The 17,149-nt window shown below is 44.2% G+C and overlaps 1 protein-coding gene and 1 long non-coding RNA gene across 3 annotated transcripts in view; one reads left to right on the forward strand and one right to left on the reverse strand.

The window, feature by feature from the left end:
- Positions 1-17,149, forward strand: part of LOC308462757 — a 226,437-nt gene that overhangs the window by 61,455 nt on the left and 147,833 nt on the right. The window lies entirely within an intron of this gene.
- Positions 7,173-17,149, reverse strand: part of GATM (glycine amidinotransferase) — a 33,161-nt gene continuing 23,184 nt past the window's right edge. Inside the window, exons 7-10 of one of the 2 annotated variants that reach the window (XR_013979244.1) lie at positions 13,700-13,763; positions 13,470-13,586; positions 8,484-11,090; positions 7,173-8,438 (exon numbers count right to left, since the gene is read on the reverse strand). Coding sequence is in view for 1 of the 2 variants with exons in the window: in XM_080980493.1 (XP_080836619.1) it covers positions 10,978-11,090; positions 13,470-13,586; positions 13,700-13,763 (294 nt within the window). In the remaining variant the exon portion in view is untranslated. Of the gene's footprint in view, positions 11,091-13,469; positions 13,587-13,699; positions 13,764-17,149 lie in introns of both variants that reach the window. The other variant, XM_080980493.1, reaches the window with a different exon arrangement.

Below are 17,149 nucleotides of genomic sequence, written 5' to 3' on the forward strand. Positions count from 1 at the left end.
CCTGTTCCTGCCAAGCTAGCAGTTCAAAAGCATGTCAAAGTGCAAGTAGATAAATCGGTACCACTCTGGCGGGAAGGTAAACGGCGTTTCCATGCGCTGTTCTGGTTCGCCAGAAGCGGCTTAGTCATGCTGACCACATGACCTGGAAGCTGTACGCCGGCTCCCTCGGCCAATAAAGCGAGATGAATGCCGCAACCCCAGAGTCGGTTACGACTGGACCTAATGGTCAGGGGTCCCTTTACCTTTTTAGAGGGACATTAATGTGAATGGAGGAAAACCCCTTCCACCACCATGCAGACTCTCCAATTGTCCCTATTTCCCAGGAACTTTGAGTATGTTGTTGCTTAGTCGTTTAGTAGTGTCCGACTCTTCGTGACCCCATGGACCAGAGCACGCCAGGCACTTCTGTCTTCCACTGCCTCCCGCAGTTTGGCCAAACTCATGCTGGTAGATTCGCAAACTTTGAGTATATGCATATACAAAAGTTTGTATTCCCTCTGTCTCCCTGCAGGAAATTTATATAGGACCTTTACATAGAAGGTTTACTTTCTGTTATCAGTAAGGAGCTTAGCGTTCCCAGGAGCTGGTCAACAGACTTACAAGAACAGGTTAATCTACAATGCTAATGCCGTCAGCAAACAGAGAAGCAAGATCTGAATATTTTCCTCCAGATAAGCCTCAAGGTATGCATCAGGGGTAGTGTGGGAAAAGATGGTGTGTGTGTGTTTCTGTGGAACATAGGAAGCTGTCTGAGGCACATTCGCACCAGGCCTCTGAAGCAGTAGGATACCACTTTAAACTGTCATGGCTTCCCCCAAAGAATTATGGGAGCTGTAGTTTGTTACAGGGGCAAAGAATTTCTAGGAGACCTTCCTATTCCCTCCCACAGCTGCAGTTTGCAAAGCATACACTCCGACATTTCTCCGATGAAAATAGGGGCATCCTATTCCATAATCATCGTCATTATTTTATTATTTGTACCCAGCTCATCTGATTGGGTTGCCCCAGCCACTCTGGGCAGCTTCCAACATATATAAAAACATAATTAAACATTAAACATTTTTTAAAAAACAAAAACATTCCCTATATCAGGCTGCCTTCAGAAGTCTTCTAAAGGTTGTCTAGGTCTCATAACTCCATAACTCCATACCCTCCAACATTTCTCTGATGAAAATGGGGACATCCTACCATACCCACCAATATTTCTCCGATAAAATAGGGACATCCTAAGGAAAAGCGAGATCAAATCAGAAACCGGGACGGTTTCTGTAAATTTGGGGATGTCCCTGGAAAATAGGGACACTTGGAGGGTCTGAAAGTGGTTTAACAGTCAATCTCTTTTCCTATGGAACTATTCCATTTCTTTAATTGGATGGTTTTTATTGCGTAGTTGATAGTGCCTTAAAATGAGCTCCAGAAGTCTTAATTTTATGCATGGTTACTTAAGTCCCAGCTTCCATGGTCCCTGGCCTTTAGGCACACTTGCTAGGGCTGATGGGAGTTATAGTTTAGCAACATTAAACTACAGTGGTACCTCGGGTTAAGTACTTAATTCGTTCCAGAGGTCTGTTCTTAACCTGAAACTGTTCTTAACCTCAAGCACCACTTTAGCTAATAGGGCCTCCTGCTGCTGCTGCGTCGCCGCAGCACGATTTCTGTTCTCATCCTGAAGCAAAGTTCTTAACCTGAAGCACTATTTCTGGGTTAGCGGAGTCTGTAACCTGAAGCGTATGTAACCTGAAGCGTATGTAACCCGAGGTACCACTGTAATGCCTAACTCCTGCTATAGTGAATTCAACAAACAACGGCATTTGGACTAGACTCAGCAGGAGTACCAACTTGGCCCCGCGGCTGTGGGTGTCTGGGGCTGTGGGTGCCACACAGCGTGCACGGCCGTGGCAACGAAATTTGTGGGTGCCTGGCCCCTTCACGGGGAAATTTGTGGGTGCTTGAGCACCCAGGATCCCGGGGAGTTGGCACCTATGGAACTCTGAAGGTTGCAATCCTACAAGACACTTACTTGGGAGTAAGGTTTACACTACTCTTTTGGACTTACTTCTAGGTAAAGGTGCGCAGGTTTACTTCAGTCTCTTATGATCGCAAAAGTCAGCTAAGAAATAAAATCTAACCAATAAAACTACTTTCTCAAGCGGATTCCTAGACAATTAGCTGCTTTCACAGCGCCCTCTAGCGTTGCAGCATCCCAATTTTTTACTGCCTTTTTCTTTTCAAGCCATTTGACAACAATTATGAAGCATTCTAGAAACAGATGCAGATAACGGCTAGACTTGAGAGCAAGAGTGTGTTCTGTGGTGGGGGCATCCCTCATGCCTGTTTTCCCACAAGCAGCTCTTCAAAACAAGACAGGAAATGTTGCCTTCTTTCTTTTTTTGCAAGCATTCCTTTCAAGCACTTGCAGAAGTCTCTGAGGTTTTGCACATATTAAAAGGAAATGCTTTGAAAATACAACTATCATTTGGCCTCAGATTAGAGTGTCTGTGCATCTCTGGGCCTGAGGAATATAAATGAAATGAATGTGTAAAGATCAGATTACTATTTTTAAGCAAATATCCCTCAGCAAGAATCCTAAGCTTTCAAGCAGGTAGTCCTCAGCAAGACAATTTATTGCCTTCTTCCTTGCTTTCTTCTAATGGGGTGTGTGGCGACCACACAGGGTCCCCGGACGTTTCACCGTCTATTGATCCCTGTGCCACCGCTTTATTTTTCGCTGCCACCACCCAGGCACTACCTGGTACAATACTGAGTCCAGTCAGGGTTAAATTGGAACATAAATTTCTGTTTATTTATTGCAGTTTAACAAGCGTGTGGTTTAATAAATGGTATCGGTCAATTAGGGATGCAGGTGGCGCTGTGGGTTAAACCACAGAGCCTAGGGCTTGCTGATCAGATGGTCGGCGGTTCGAATCCCCACCACAGGGTGAGCTCCCGTTGCTCGGTCCCTGCTCCTGCCAACCTAGCAGTTCAAAAGCACATCCAAGTGCAAGTAGATAAATAGGTACCACTCTGATGGGAAGGTAAACAGCGTTTCCGTGCACTGCTCTGGTTCGCCAGAAGCGGCTTAGTCATGCTGGCCACATGATCTGGAAGCTGCACGCTGGCTCCCTCGGCCAATAAAGTGAGATGAGCACCGCAACCCCAGAGTCGGTCAGGGGTCCCTTTACCCTTTACCTTTACTATCGGCCAATTACAATCATGGGGTGCCTATCCAGACCTATAACTTCCGCTACCTACTCTCACTCACTAAACCACCTCTCAGAGATTTACTTGTCTTCCTAGCTCCTGACTGTTCCTGACTCAGCTTATTTCGCTACACGCCAGTGTGGTGTAGTGGTTAAGAGCGGTAGTCTCCTAATCTGGGGAACCGGGTTCGCGTCTCCGCTCCTCCACATGCAGCTGCTGGGTGACCTTGGGCCAGTCACACTTCTTTGAAGTCTCTCAGCCCCACTCACCTCACAGAGTGTTTGTTGTGGGGGAGGAAGGGAAAGGAGAATGTTAGCCGCTTTGAGACTCCTTAAAGGGAGTGAAAGGCGGGATATCAAATCCAAACTCTTCTTCTTCTTCTTCTTCTTCTTAACTCAACCTACCCATAGACTCTATCCCAATTCACTCCCACCCCAACCAACCTCCCAACGAACTCTTCCCTTTGCCCCTCCCAGAGCTGGTTTTATAGTCCCTCTGACTCCGCCCCCGGGTTCTGATTGGGTAACCTGTTTAACTATTTCACCTCCAGCACTCTCATATGTTAGCGTCACATGGTGAGGTTTTTTTTATTGAGTTTTCATCCTCCTTTTTTGCAGGTAGGCTAAATAATGTTGACTTACGAGTGAGCATTCCATCTCATTTGTTTGTGGGGAGCTTACATGACACTGGATTCAAGGAAATGCTTCCCTACAATTTCCCATCACTTTCCTTAACGCACAAGGTTTGTTCTTCTGGAGAAGGGTTTGTGTGGTGCAATCAGCCTTGCAATCAACGGTAATTGTGCAACCTGGATTTGCTGGTATGTGACTGAATCCAGCAAAAAATAAAAAATAATTGGCAATCTGGAAATGCCCTTGTGTAAATGAAGCTACTCTGAATGGTTTGGTCGTTTCTTCTTCCTTGTAATTTGTTTTCCTTTGTTTTCCGAACAAAAAGCTTAACACAGTAATAAAAAAAGGTCGAAGTAAAAAATTCTTTCCTGTAGCACCTTAAAGACCAACTTAGTTGGTCTTTAAGGTGCTACAGGAAAGAATTTTTTACTTCGACTATGGCAGACCAACACGGCTACCCATCTGTATAAAAAAAGGTCACATCCAATCGTGGTTTAGTAGTTTCTTCCTCGTTGCTAGTGCTGTGCTGGTTGGAAATAAATTTCAGCACAGGGACTCCTGCCCAAGGTTGTTGAACTACAGTTCCCAACAGCCCCAGCCAGTGCGGCCAATGGTCGGAGGTGTAGTCCAATGTTATAAGAATTTTAAGGTCTCAAATATAGAATAAATATTCATAAATGCACGCATATCTAAATATATGAACCATGGGAGAGCAATCCTGAAGCCATTTCAACTCTCCCAGTGACCTCAAATATTCCTCTGCAATAAGGGAGACAAATGGGGAAAGCCTTCCCATTGTCTTTTTGCTTGCAAATCCTGTCTTAAGGGCATATTTTTGTTTGAATAGGGTGAGCCTGTGACCTGGATTTAGGAACTAAAGTATTAACCATCACAAAAGATTGGCCAGGTAAAGCAATCAATGACCATTATCAGGTATCCTGGCAGGCAGGATTTCTGCTGTAGACCGCCTCCTTCTGTGATGTATGTATGATTTTTTGGAGAGGAGGGGTCATGGGCTACAGAGTGGACAATTTCAAAAGTCTATATAAGGGCTTGTGCACCATTGTTCAGGGTCCTTCTCCCTCCACAGAGTCAATGTTTCCCTTTTCTAAAGGGAAATTCCCTTATTCCGAATAGGATTCCTCGCAAGAAAAGGGAAAAGTTGACAGCTATGCCGCCCTCCTGTGTGTGGCGAGTGGGGACCCTGTTGCAACAGTTAATAGAGATCAGGCTTACCAGCTGCTTTGCTTCTCAATATACTCTAAAGGTAAAGGTAAAGGGACCCCTGACCGTTAGGTCCAGTTGTGGCCGACTCTGGGGTTGTGGCGCTCATCTCGCTTTATTGGCCGAGGGAGCCGGCGTACAGCTTCCGGGTTATGTGGCCAGCATGACTAAGCTGCTTCTGGCAAACCAGAGCAGCGCATGGAATTGCCGTTTACCTTCCCGCCGGTATGGTACCTATTTATCTACTTGCACTTTGAAATGTTTTCGAATTGCTAGGTTTGCAGGAGCAGGGACCGAGCAACAGGAGCTCACCCTGTTGCGGGGATTCGAACCGCCGACCTTCTGATCGGCAAGTCCTAGGCTCTGTGGTTTAACCCACAGCGCCACCTGTGTCCTTTACTCTGTCCTATATACTCTGGTATATACCCGTGTCCCATATACTCTGGTCGGCCTCTATTATTTCTCATACCAATAGGGAACCCACTTAAGGACTCTACATAGGTTCTGGAATAACCCATAAGGGAAAGGGAGCCGTTTTTCTTAGAACACCAGCAACATCTGGAAGGCACCAAGGCAGGGCAAAGTTGGAACTTTTCAGCAAGCACCTGATTGGTCATGAAATTGATCAGGAACATCCTTCTTTCATGCAAATGACTGTGCCCTGAGGACACCTGGTTAGCTCAGTGTTGCTTGTCACAAGGAGAAATGACCGAATGTAGACTGGGCTCTGCATGGAGAAAGGGACTGCTGGTGGGGAGACTGCTAGGGTCCTCTTGACTACAGGTGCTAGCTCATACCTATTCCACATTTGTAAGAATTTGATTATTTAGTGTGGCAACACCTGGACTTTGGAACTCCCTGCCTCTTGAGACAAGCAGGTGCTTTCACTGTACTCTTGTCAGCGCCTGCTAAAAACATCCCTGTTTAGAGAAGCCGGCCCAGGTGCATAGAAAGTCAAGGCAATTCTAATCTGTTTTAGTATTTTGACTTCTGTATGTTGTGAAGTATGGTTGAAAAAAAATTATTTGTTTTATCTTTTACAGTGGTACCTCGGGTTACATACGCTTCAGGTTACAGACGCTTCAGGTTACAGACTCCGCTAACCCAGAAATAGTACCTCGGGTTAAGAACTTTGCTTCAGGATGAGAACAGAAATCGTGCTCCGGCGGCGCAGCGGCAGCAGGAGGCCCATTAGCTAAAGTGGTGCTTCAGGTTAAGAACAGTTTCAGGTTAAGAACGGACCTCCGGAACGAATTAAGTACTTAACCCGAGGTACCACTGTATTCGTAAACTGCCTTGAGGTGTTTTTACCACCAAGCAATGTATAAATTTTATGAAATCAATAAATGTATCTGCAGCTGACTGAACAGTAAAGATAATAATAATAATAATACAGTGGTACTTCTAGTTACACACTTAATTCGTTCCAGAGGTCCATTCTTAACCTGAAACGGTTCTTAATCTGAAGCACCACTTTAGCTAATGGGGCCTCCTGCTGCTGCTGCACCGCTGCTTTGCGATTTCTGTTCTCATCCTGAAGCAGAGTTCTTAACCCGAGGTACTATTTCTGGGTTAGTGGAGTCTGTAACCTGAAGCGTATGTAACTTGAAGCGTATGTAACCCGAGGTACCACTGTAATAATAATTTATTATTTATACCCTGCCCATCTGGATGGGTTTCCCCAGCCACTCTGGGTGGCTTCCAACAGAACACTAAAATACAATAACCTATTGAAAATGGGTTTTGTGGGTTGTGGGAGGCAGACAGAGAGCAGATGTATTTAAAGCACATTCAATACACATGACTCCCCACATCCTAGAACTCTGGGAACTATCATTTCTCTGTCACAGAACTACACTTCCCAACACCCTTATGCTATCATTCCCAATATTTTGGGGGTGAAGTAATGTGTTTTAAATGTGTGTTGAATGTACCTTAAATGTTTAGTGTGAATGTCTGAAGACAGAAACACACACACACACACACACACAGAGAGAGAGAGAGAGAGAGAGAGAGAGAGAGAGGATTTGGGTTTTCTGGGGTGAGTGGGGGCCAGGGTGTAGCCATTCTTGTCCCAGGCAGAAAATCAACCCTCAAAATGAGAAACACCAAAAGTTCACAAATGCAAACATGTTTTATCGGCATAAAAATACATATTGAGGAAATCAGTATTGAAAACTTAATTTACAGCACTGGTGGGTATCCTTAAAATTCCCACGATTTGGCATTTCTGCTAAGGATTATTAACAATAACAACAACAAGAACAATAAAAAGCCTTTCCTTTATCTAAACAAGCTCACAAAATCAAATGTGTTGGCACACATGGGAACTTTAAAAACAAACAAACCAGAAGTGATGTTCATCGAGAGAAGATACATTGAAATAAGAACTACTTCCTAAACCAGGGCACTAGATACAAAGTCTAGAGCTGTAGAAAGCACTATGTGGATGTGATGGTGTAGGAAGCTGACCATGCCCTATCTCCTGACCCACCTACAGACCCATCCACTGGAATAAGGGGCTATGTGGATGAATTTCTTGTCATTACCACCACCTCATGAAAACAGTGGCCAACTAGAGACCTAAGGGGAACCTGGAAGCAGGACCTGAACTCAAGACCCCTCTCCCTTCCAGTGGTTTCCAACAGCTGGCATTCGGAAGCAGCAGAAGTAAAACATAGCCTTACTTGTTTATTCTTTTATGTTTATTCGTTTATTTGTCTATTCTTTTAAAGCCATCCCCGTTGATAGCCATCACTGCCCTGTGGAATGCCCTCCCATCAGATGTCAAAGAAATAAACAACTATCCGACTTTTAGAAGACATCTGAAGGCAGCCCTGTTTAGGGATGCTTTTAATATTTGATGAATCATTGTATTTTAATATTCTGCTGGAAGCTGCCCAGAGTGGCTGGGGAAACCCAGCCAGATGGGCGGGGTATAAATAATAAATTATTATTATTATTATTATTATTATTATTATTATTATTATCATCATTCTTGAGGGCTTTTATTTTGTCTGCCTTGAATCTTCCCAACATTCAGTCCCCAAGTTCTAGCGGGGGGGATTATCGACCCATTTTCTCTGCATCGTGCAAAATTCTATATTATATTAAGTAGAATCATAGAATTGTAGAGGTGGAAGGGACCCTGAGGATCATCTATTCCAACCCCCTGCAATGCAGGAATATGCAACTGAGGGGATCGAACCTGCAACCTTGGGTGTTATCAGCACCATGCTCTAACAACTGAGTCATCTAGGAAAAGCATGAGGTTCAGAGTTCTATATGAAGGCCTGGCCTCCTAAGGTGGACCTTTAGGAATCTCCCACTTCAAAGGGCAAAGGTTGTGCCAACTTTAAGGATGGCGAGATCAATCTTTTTCTGGTCTGGCAAATTTTGCAAATACTGTATAACTTTATATCACACAGTTTCCCGCATATTCTTTTGGTGTGCATTTCATGAGAAGGTACACACTTGGTTTTGCATTCACCCATCGAAGAAACTCAAGCTATGGCGTGCTGTGAACAAGCAACAATCCTGGTATATGCTGCTGGGAAGAAGCTCTCCCTCTTGTGGTTTGTTTGGAAAGAAACAGACTTCGAGGATCAATTTTGCACCGAACCATAAGCCGTAGGCACAATGGTCTGCTTCCTGTCGGCGCAGGAAAGGGAGAGTGAGTTAGGCACAGTTCTGACAGCGTACATCAGCAGACATGCATGTCATAGTTTGGTGTATGTGTGAAGCGGGCCACTGCTTCCAGAAGCGTATCGCAAAGAACAGAGAAGGGAGGAAAATAGGATAGCACTGGGCCAGTCTGTGTAGCAAACCAGGAACCCTCAAATCAGGCATGTTTGCTTAAAAATGCAGACCAAATTCAATTCACGAGGATCCCCAGACTTTGTGTGATGGATTGCAAGCACATAGCTCCCCTACTCCAATGAATGGGTGTCAAGTGGGTCCACAGAGGGAAGCATATGATTCCTCCATGATTAATAAATTCAGTTACAGCCACATCGGCGTGGGGCTTAACCTTTTCGAAACAACAACAACAACACAAGTCAAACTAACCTAAATAGCTTATACAAAATCAGTAAAAACCAAGGTCCATATAAGATCTGCGTATTTAAATATTTTGCCTTAAATTTTATGAAGTGTGATGTGTATCCACAAACACACTCAAACTAGAAAAGGTACTGGAAAGATTTCTGTTAAAACTCAGGTCTAACCTTTCTAGCTGCCTTTTTGAAAAGAGGTAGATGTAGAGCGGTATTCAACCAGTTGACCTCTATGAGGCTGAAAAGTACTGTTGAAGTTTGTGCATCCTGGAAGTGAAGGTAAGAAGGGACTTCGCGGGGAGGTGGAGTCTTTCAAAAAGCCAGCCAGAAGACCTGTACTGCTGATGAGGAGTTGCAACTTTGGCCTAGACGAGCTAAGGACCACTTCACACATTACAGCGTTTGAGGGCGCACCCAAGTTGTTTTAAAGGCTACAGAACCTATACAGGAAAGGTTAGATTCAGAGTAACGACACACACGGCATAACAGGCTGTATGTAACTGTGCAACTTCTATTTCAAAAAACAATTCAACAGATCATATCACAGTATGTAATTCCATAGACCAACTTATCATATGAGCGGAACATGTTCTGAGAGATTAAAGTCCAGCGGATTAATCAGGATCTCCCCCCCCCCCATTTTTTTTATTTTCCAAAAAAGTTTAAAACAAACAAACATAAATCCCAACCGTAATTAAACTTATCTTGATAACATTGTTAAGTGACTTCCTCAAATCCCCCTGGTTGAATTTCAGTGTATATCATTTTAACAGGTTTCCAAAATCAATTTTCTCAAAAAATTAACTTAATCACTTAACATCTTTCATTCTTTCTAATTTAGCTTTAAACATCTTAATTCCTATCCTTACATATTTGAATCCTAAGCCTATCTAATATTTGCAAGCTTTTCCAATTAGGTTATCTTAACATATTTAGTGAAATAGTCCATCCATTCTTCCTGGTATTCCTCCTCCTGGTCGCAGACTCTTCCAGTCAGGTCGAATCAGGATCTTATGTTCCTAACATAAGAACTGAATAGACTGTATCTCCTGATCAATCCGCTGGACTTTAATCTCTCAGAATATGTTCTGCTCATATGATAGGTTGGTCTATGGAATTACATATTGTGATATGATATGTTGAATTGTTTTTTGAAATAGAAGTTACACAGTTACATACAGTCTGTTACATCATGTGTGTCGTTACCAGTACTGTATTCACGTAACAAAAGTTTCAGCAGCGCTTTGTAGATTCAGAGTATGCCAGAGGCACTGAGGTCCTATGGAAATAAGGTCAGCAACAGGTCACTTCCATAGAATTGTAGAAATGGAAGGGACCCCGAAGGACTGAAACTGCAACCTTGGCAATATCAGCGCCATGCTCTAACCAACAGTGTTCTACTGATTTCAGTTGGGACCCAACAGCAACTAACAGTCTGGATCAAACCAAGAGGAGCAGGAGCCCTTTGAAAATGTAGGCATCTTCTAAAAAGGGAATTTTTAAAAAAGATACGTGGATTTAGTGATTTAAGGCTGCAATCCTGTGCATCTGGAAATGAGCCATGTCCACCACAGTGGAGCTTCTGAACAAATATATGCATGAATGGGGGGGGACCAAAAAACCACGGAACATACAGGCACATTTTGGGCTTGCCTCTGTGTAATGTGTGAATAGGCTCTTAGGGCACATTGTTCATGTTACCTCCGTTGGGGTGGGTGGGGAGGTGGGCACTGTCCCAAGTATTGCAGTCCATGCACTCGCACCCTTTTTAAGCAGAAAGATGAAACCGATCTCCTCTTCTTCATTTGCCTACGCCTAGCTCATGCAAACTTAACCGCGTGCAGCTTCACAAAGCTGCACCCTGCCTAATCAAAGTAAGACTTCAGGGTACCACGACGGCGGATGTCGCAGGTCCAGCAGTGGAAGCCTCCTCCCAAGGAATTGGCGTGGCGGATGTTCACTTTGACTGTCGAAATGCCTGCAGAGGAAAAGAAAGCGAAGCAAGACCCTTTGGTGAAGGTTGACTCAGATTTACACACAGGGTTATGAGGAGCTGTGCAAACATGTCTGGTACCATGGCCAGCTCCTCCTTCATTTACAACACAGTCAGGAGACACGGATGGCGCTGTGGGTTAAACCACAGAGCCTAGGACTTGCCGATCAGAAGGTCGGCGGTTCGAATCCCCGGGACGGGGTGAGCTCCCGTTGCTCTGTCCCAGCTCCTGCCAACCTAGCAGTTCGAAAGCACGTCAGAGTGCAAGTAGATAAATAGGTACCACTCCTGCAGGAAGGTAAATAGTCTTTCTGTGCGCTCTGGCTTCTGTCATGGTGTCCTGTTGTGCCAGCAGTGGTTTAGTCCTGCTGGCCACATGACCCGGAAAACTGTCTGTGGACAAACGCCGGCTTCCTCGCCAAGCGAGATGAGAGTCGCAACCCCATAGTCGCCTTTGAATGGACGTAAAAGACCAGGGGTCCTTTACCTTTTTTACCCAGACCCACTGAATTCAATAGCTTATGAACTAATTATTATGACTAGTGTTGGACATCCCCCAGTGAATGCAGCAAAATGAGATTGGGAGGAAAGGTGGGGTAAAAATTTCATTAAAAAAATAATGTGTGTCACAGCGCTGTCAGGCTACGGATGCCCAGAGCAAGGAATTAACTCATTATTGTCAAAAGTAGGCATTACATTAGGAGAAGGCATGACCCGGAAAGCTGTCTGGACAAACACCGGCTCCCTCGGCCTGAAAGTGAGTTGAGCACCGCAACCCCATAGTCGCCTTTGACTGGACTTAACCGTCCAGGGGTCCTTTACCTTTTTTTTATCTTTACAACACAGCATGTGTCATAGAGTGTTTGGGGCATATTTTAAGGAGATTTGGGCTTGAACCCCCTCTCCCAACAGTGGGGATCCTCCTGTAAGGCCATTTTGGCCAAGCTACCCCCAAATGGCTCAGACAATTTCAGTTCTCTCAAATTTCTTATTTTTCCAGGCTTAAATCTGGTTCTTCATATCTCTGCATCTTCCCCAGCTGGCATAGCCCAGGGGTGATGGGTTTTGAAGTTCAGCAACATCTGGAGGGTCAAAAGTCCCCCACACCTGCCTTAAGAGTTGCCAGAGAGTAGGGATGGGAAAATTTGTGGCCTGACGGTTGGACTCCAACTCCCATAAGCTCCAACCAGCATGACCAAGGATGGTAGGACCTGCATAGAGGAGTCACAGGTTTTCCTGTTTCTGGCCTAGAGAGGCCATATCCGTCACCTTCTCCGTCATGCCACTGCAGCCCTGCCAATTAGCTGCTCCTTTAAGCTTCACTTACACACTACATTAGGGAGGCGGGTGGCGCTGTGGGTTGAACCACAGAGCCTAGGACTTGCCGATCAGAAGGTCGGCGGTTCGAATCCCTGTGACGGGGTGAGCTCCCGTTGCTCGGTCCCAGCTCCTGCCCACCTAGCAGTTCGAAAGCACGTCAAAGTGCAAGTAGATAAATAGGTACCGCTCCAGCGGGAAGGTAAACAGTGTTTCTGTGCACTGCTCTGGTTTGCCAGAAGCGGCTTAGTCATGCTGGCCACATGACTCGGAAGCTGTACGCTGGTTCCCTCAGCCAATAAAGTGAGATGAGCGCCGCAACCCCAGAGTCGGTCACAACTGGACCTAATGGCTAGGGGTCCCTTTACCTTTACCTTTACACACTACATTGCATGGGATATTTACAGTGCAATCAAACCAACAGTGCATGTTTGCTAGACAGGCACATGATAGGAGCTGAAGTTCATAGTTTTCCTGTAAGTTTGCTAGACAGAACTCTTGAGAGCCACTCCCAATGTGCCCTGACAGTGGGAAAGTGTAGCCACATATAATCTCCTCACCCAGCTGGGCACATTCTCTTTGCTCTTTCGCCTCATCCCAGCAATGTATAACATATGCTGAGTCTGAGCCACACCGACTCCATTTTGAACTAGACTAAAGTATGTATTTGTAACTGGATTACCATTTTAAGCCTGCCTGAACAAAGCTGCTGTTAACTCTGCTGTTCTTCAATGGGGAATACTGAATGAGTAAATGTCATTTTTTACTTTTTACAAGACTGTTTTACTTTTTTTTTTTTTTTTAAAGTGATTATTGTTTTCAGGGGGGAGAACATAGGAAATACCAGGAGAATCCAGTCCTCCTTAAAGCATCCTGGATTACTTAAATTAAAAGGCTAAAACTAACCTATCTAAGCTTCCCTTTTCAGCTGCAAAGGGATGCATTCTGCTGAACTCACAAGCGTGAGGAAGGAAGGAAGGAAGGATAATATCTAATAAATATAACCTCTCCTGGCAACTATACACATCCCTAAACATTTTGACCCACCGAGACTTTCAAACAGCTTGTGGATTGGAGTTTCGTTGGCATCGACCATCACACGTTTTTCATCCAGCATGAGGACATTCATAGAGAGCCATTTAGAGGACATCCACAGCGGGTGGTCTGGATGCAAATAGAAACAGGAAATCATATTTAGCACTCCCATTGGGTGGGTGAAGTCTGGGACTTCTGCTTTGCAAAACTCGTCTTCAAAATTGGGAATAAGCTAAACATACCATCAGGGATCAGGGGCAATGGAGGGTGAACCACCGTCCAGCCTGCGTTCTTGAAGAGATCGATCTAAAAGAGATAGAGATTCAAATTGAAGAGATTCAATTTTGAAGAGATTTTTTTAAACCATTGTGGGATTTATTCCCAGTGCAAACAAGCACCCACAGAAGAGGGTGTGTCTTGCGGGATCACAGAAGGAGAGGAAAGGGTTAAGAATAATAGAGTTGGAAGGGACTCCACTGATAATCTAGTAGTCCAACCCGTTACAATTCAGGAATGTGCACCCATGCAGGGATCAAACCCGTGACCTTGCCTCCTACAATCCTTATTATGATTGCCATTGCTACTCTTGGCATTTGCATGTTAAAATGCATGCATGCTAAAATGAAAATATGCATTCTGCATCAAATCTAGTTTGGCCCCAAGGTCTTTATAGGAAAATGTAGTATAGTTTGCAGAAGTTGCATTGCTTAGTTTTCACCACAAGAGGGCTCTCTACTTGCACAAAGAAAGACATCGAGCATCCTTTTTTTATGGCACTTCATTCCATTTTCAATCTTTCCCCTAAGTTCCACATTATATCTGAGCTTTCACACATCATAAAAGCCTCTTCTGTAACTATAGTGAAATATAGTTCAAGTTTAGCAGCCAAGTCCATGTTATTTGCTTCCAGAAAAGAATCCATTTGCAAATAATATGGAAGCGAGTGCTACTATATAGCACAATAGCTCCAGATGTGGCTTTTAAATTGTGTGAAAGCTGAAAAATAATGTGGAAATTATCAGTTAGGGAAACATTTTATGAAAACGGAATAGATTGCCATGTGAACGCAATCTCAGTCTGGAGCTAAATGTATTGTGCTGACACTGGTGTCTAATATTTTCCAATTGCTCAAATATTCCTAAAATGTTTGCAGTCTGATGGGATCCAGTTTCAATATATTATATTTCACATGCAATGACATTGTACTTTGTACTTCTCAACTGACACGCAATCAGTGCAGGCCTAGACATGCAGACCTCTAAAAATTTAGACAGGGAGAGTCTAAATTTTAAAACCACCCCAAAATCCGGTCATGTTATCTTACTCCCATCTTTACTAAGGAAGGTTGCCACAGAAGCCATGACTGTTTAAAGCGGTATTGTACTAATTTAAATTATAGTGCAGATAGCACCCTAGAAAACACTCCACATCCTCCTTTGGCCACCCACTGCAAAGGAAGATCAAGAGCTATCCTGGATCAGACCCAAAGTCCATCTTGTCCACTATTCTCCTTCCCACAGAGGCCCGTCAGATGATTCTAGCACCCCCACCGGACAAGATATTTTAAAACGGAGCACACACTAATTTCTTCCCCTCTAGCACTCATGCCAGCTTTTGTAGGCCATTCCTCTCATGTAGATAAACATATTCCCCATATGCTACATGCAGGGCCAGATTTAGGTTTGATGAGGCCCTAAGCTACTGAAGGGAATGGGTCCCTTTATATGTCCAGCTGTCCTTTGTCAACAACAAATAGTCCCTGTTTTTTGTGTTGAATATATGCTACATGGTAATTTATGGACCTAATAAGTATCTAAAGCCATTTGCATATAACAAAATATGTATTTTATCAAAGCAATTGTTGAACTGAAATACAATTAAGAAGTATATTGATAGTGAAATACAATTAAGAAGTATATTAATAGTGAAATAATTATTAAGCTCTAAATTAAAATGATTTTTTATTCATAACAAACTTAATAATGCAAACACACTGGCATTTGGCAATAACAGAATTTCCTTTAGAAAAACAATTTACAAAGACTCAGAATCTAGTCTCTAGAAACTTGCTATAACATGAAATAATAATAGCAAACCAGTGATATTTTAGGGAGCAGGCTAGCAGGCAGGGCCCATTACTTACATCATAGGAGCCTACACAACACAAAACACTGTTGCTGTATGTAGGTTTTATTTTATTTGTTTTTTATCTTTTATTTTGGAAATGTATATCCAGTTTTATTTTCCTTTATTTGGGGGGGGGGGGCCTCAAGAGAGTGGGGCCCTAAGCTATAGCTTGTTTAGCTTATACGTAAATCTGGCACTGGCTACATGCATCTTTCTGCCCAAGGAAGCTGCAGGGTAACAAACGGAGCAATAGTTCTGCTAAATGAAGCAATCTACTGCAGTGGTAAAGGTAAAGGGACCCCTGACCATTAGGTCCAGTAGTGACCGACTCTGGGGTAGCGGCGCTCATCTCGCAGCACATGGAAACGCCATTTACTTTTCCGCCGGAGTGGTACCTATTTATCTACTTGCACTTTGATGTGCTTTCGAACTGCTTGGTTGGCAGGAGCAGGGACTGAGCAACGGGAGCTCACTCCATCGCAAGGATTCAAACCGCTGACCTTCTGGTTGGCAAGTCCTAGGCTCTGTGGTTTAACCCACAGTGCCACCTGCTTCCCTCACTACAGTGGTACCTCGGGTTAAGATCTCAATTAGTTCCAGAGGTCCGTTCTTAACCTGAAACTGTTCTTAACCTGAAGCACCACTTTAGCTAATGGGGCCTCCCGCTGCCACCGCGCCGCCACTGTGCGATTTCTGTTCTCATCCTGAAGCAAAGTTCTTAACTCGAGGTACTGTTTCTGGGTTAGCGGAGTCTGTAACCTGAAGCGTATGTAACCTGAAGCGTCTGTAACCCGAGGTACCACTGTACAGTCCTTTTGTTAGCTGGAGCAAAAACAGATCAAGAGTCCAAGGGAGAGCCCACACAAATTTAAGAGCTGTAAAAAGGAACCACAACCTTTGAACGCAATTGCCCAAGGTCAGCTGCAAAAACAAGGGCTTAAATAATGTTTGGCTTAGTTAACAATTGCTGACGAGACACCTAGCGACTTGTTCAAAGGGTTCAGAAAAGTCTCGGCTTGCAAGCTTCCCGAAAGCACCTGTGGGCCTAGACTGGCCATTGTGTCTGATTCAACAGGGCTCTTCCGTTCTCCTGGCAGGACTCTACCACTTTAAGAATGGAGGTGTGTGAACAGGATGTTTGAATATTCTCCTGCATCAAACTCCCTGCACATAATCAGCTAGTGCCACAGGGAAGAGGCCTAGAAATACACCAGAAATTGCTTCCACAAGAAGCAGTGATGGTTACCAACTTGGGATGGCTTCAAAAGAGGGTTAGACAAATTCATGGAGGAGAAAGCTATCAAGGGATACTATCCACAAAGGCTATGTTCTGCCTCCATGGTCAGAGGCTGTGATGCTTCTGACTACCAGTTGCTGGAAGCTGCAGAGGGGGGGCGCTCTTGTGCTTGGGGGTCCTGCTTTCCCATGGGTTGACCCCTGTGAGAACAGGATACTGGACTAGATTACTGCCGTACAATATACGTAGGGCTGCCTCTGAAGATTGTTCGGAAACTTTAGCTGGTGCAAAATTCAGCAGCCAGGTTGCTCACCAGAGCAAGATGGTT

The sequence above is a fragment of the Podarcis pityusensis genome (genome assembly GCF_964106645.2).
Source record: "Podarcis pityusensis genome assembly, chromosome: 14".
In the NCBI taxonomy this organism is placed as follows: Eukaryota; Metazoa; Chordata; class Lepidosauria; order Squamata; family Lacertidae; genus Podarcis; species Podarcis pityusensis.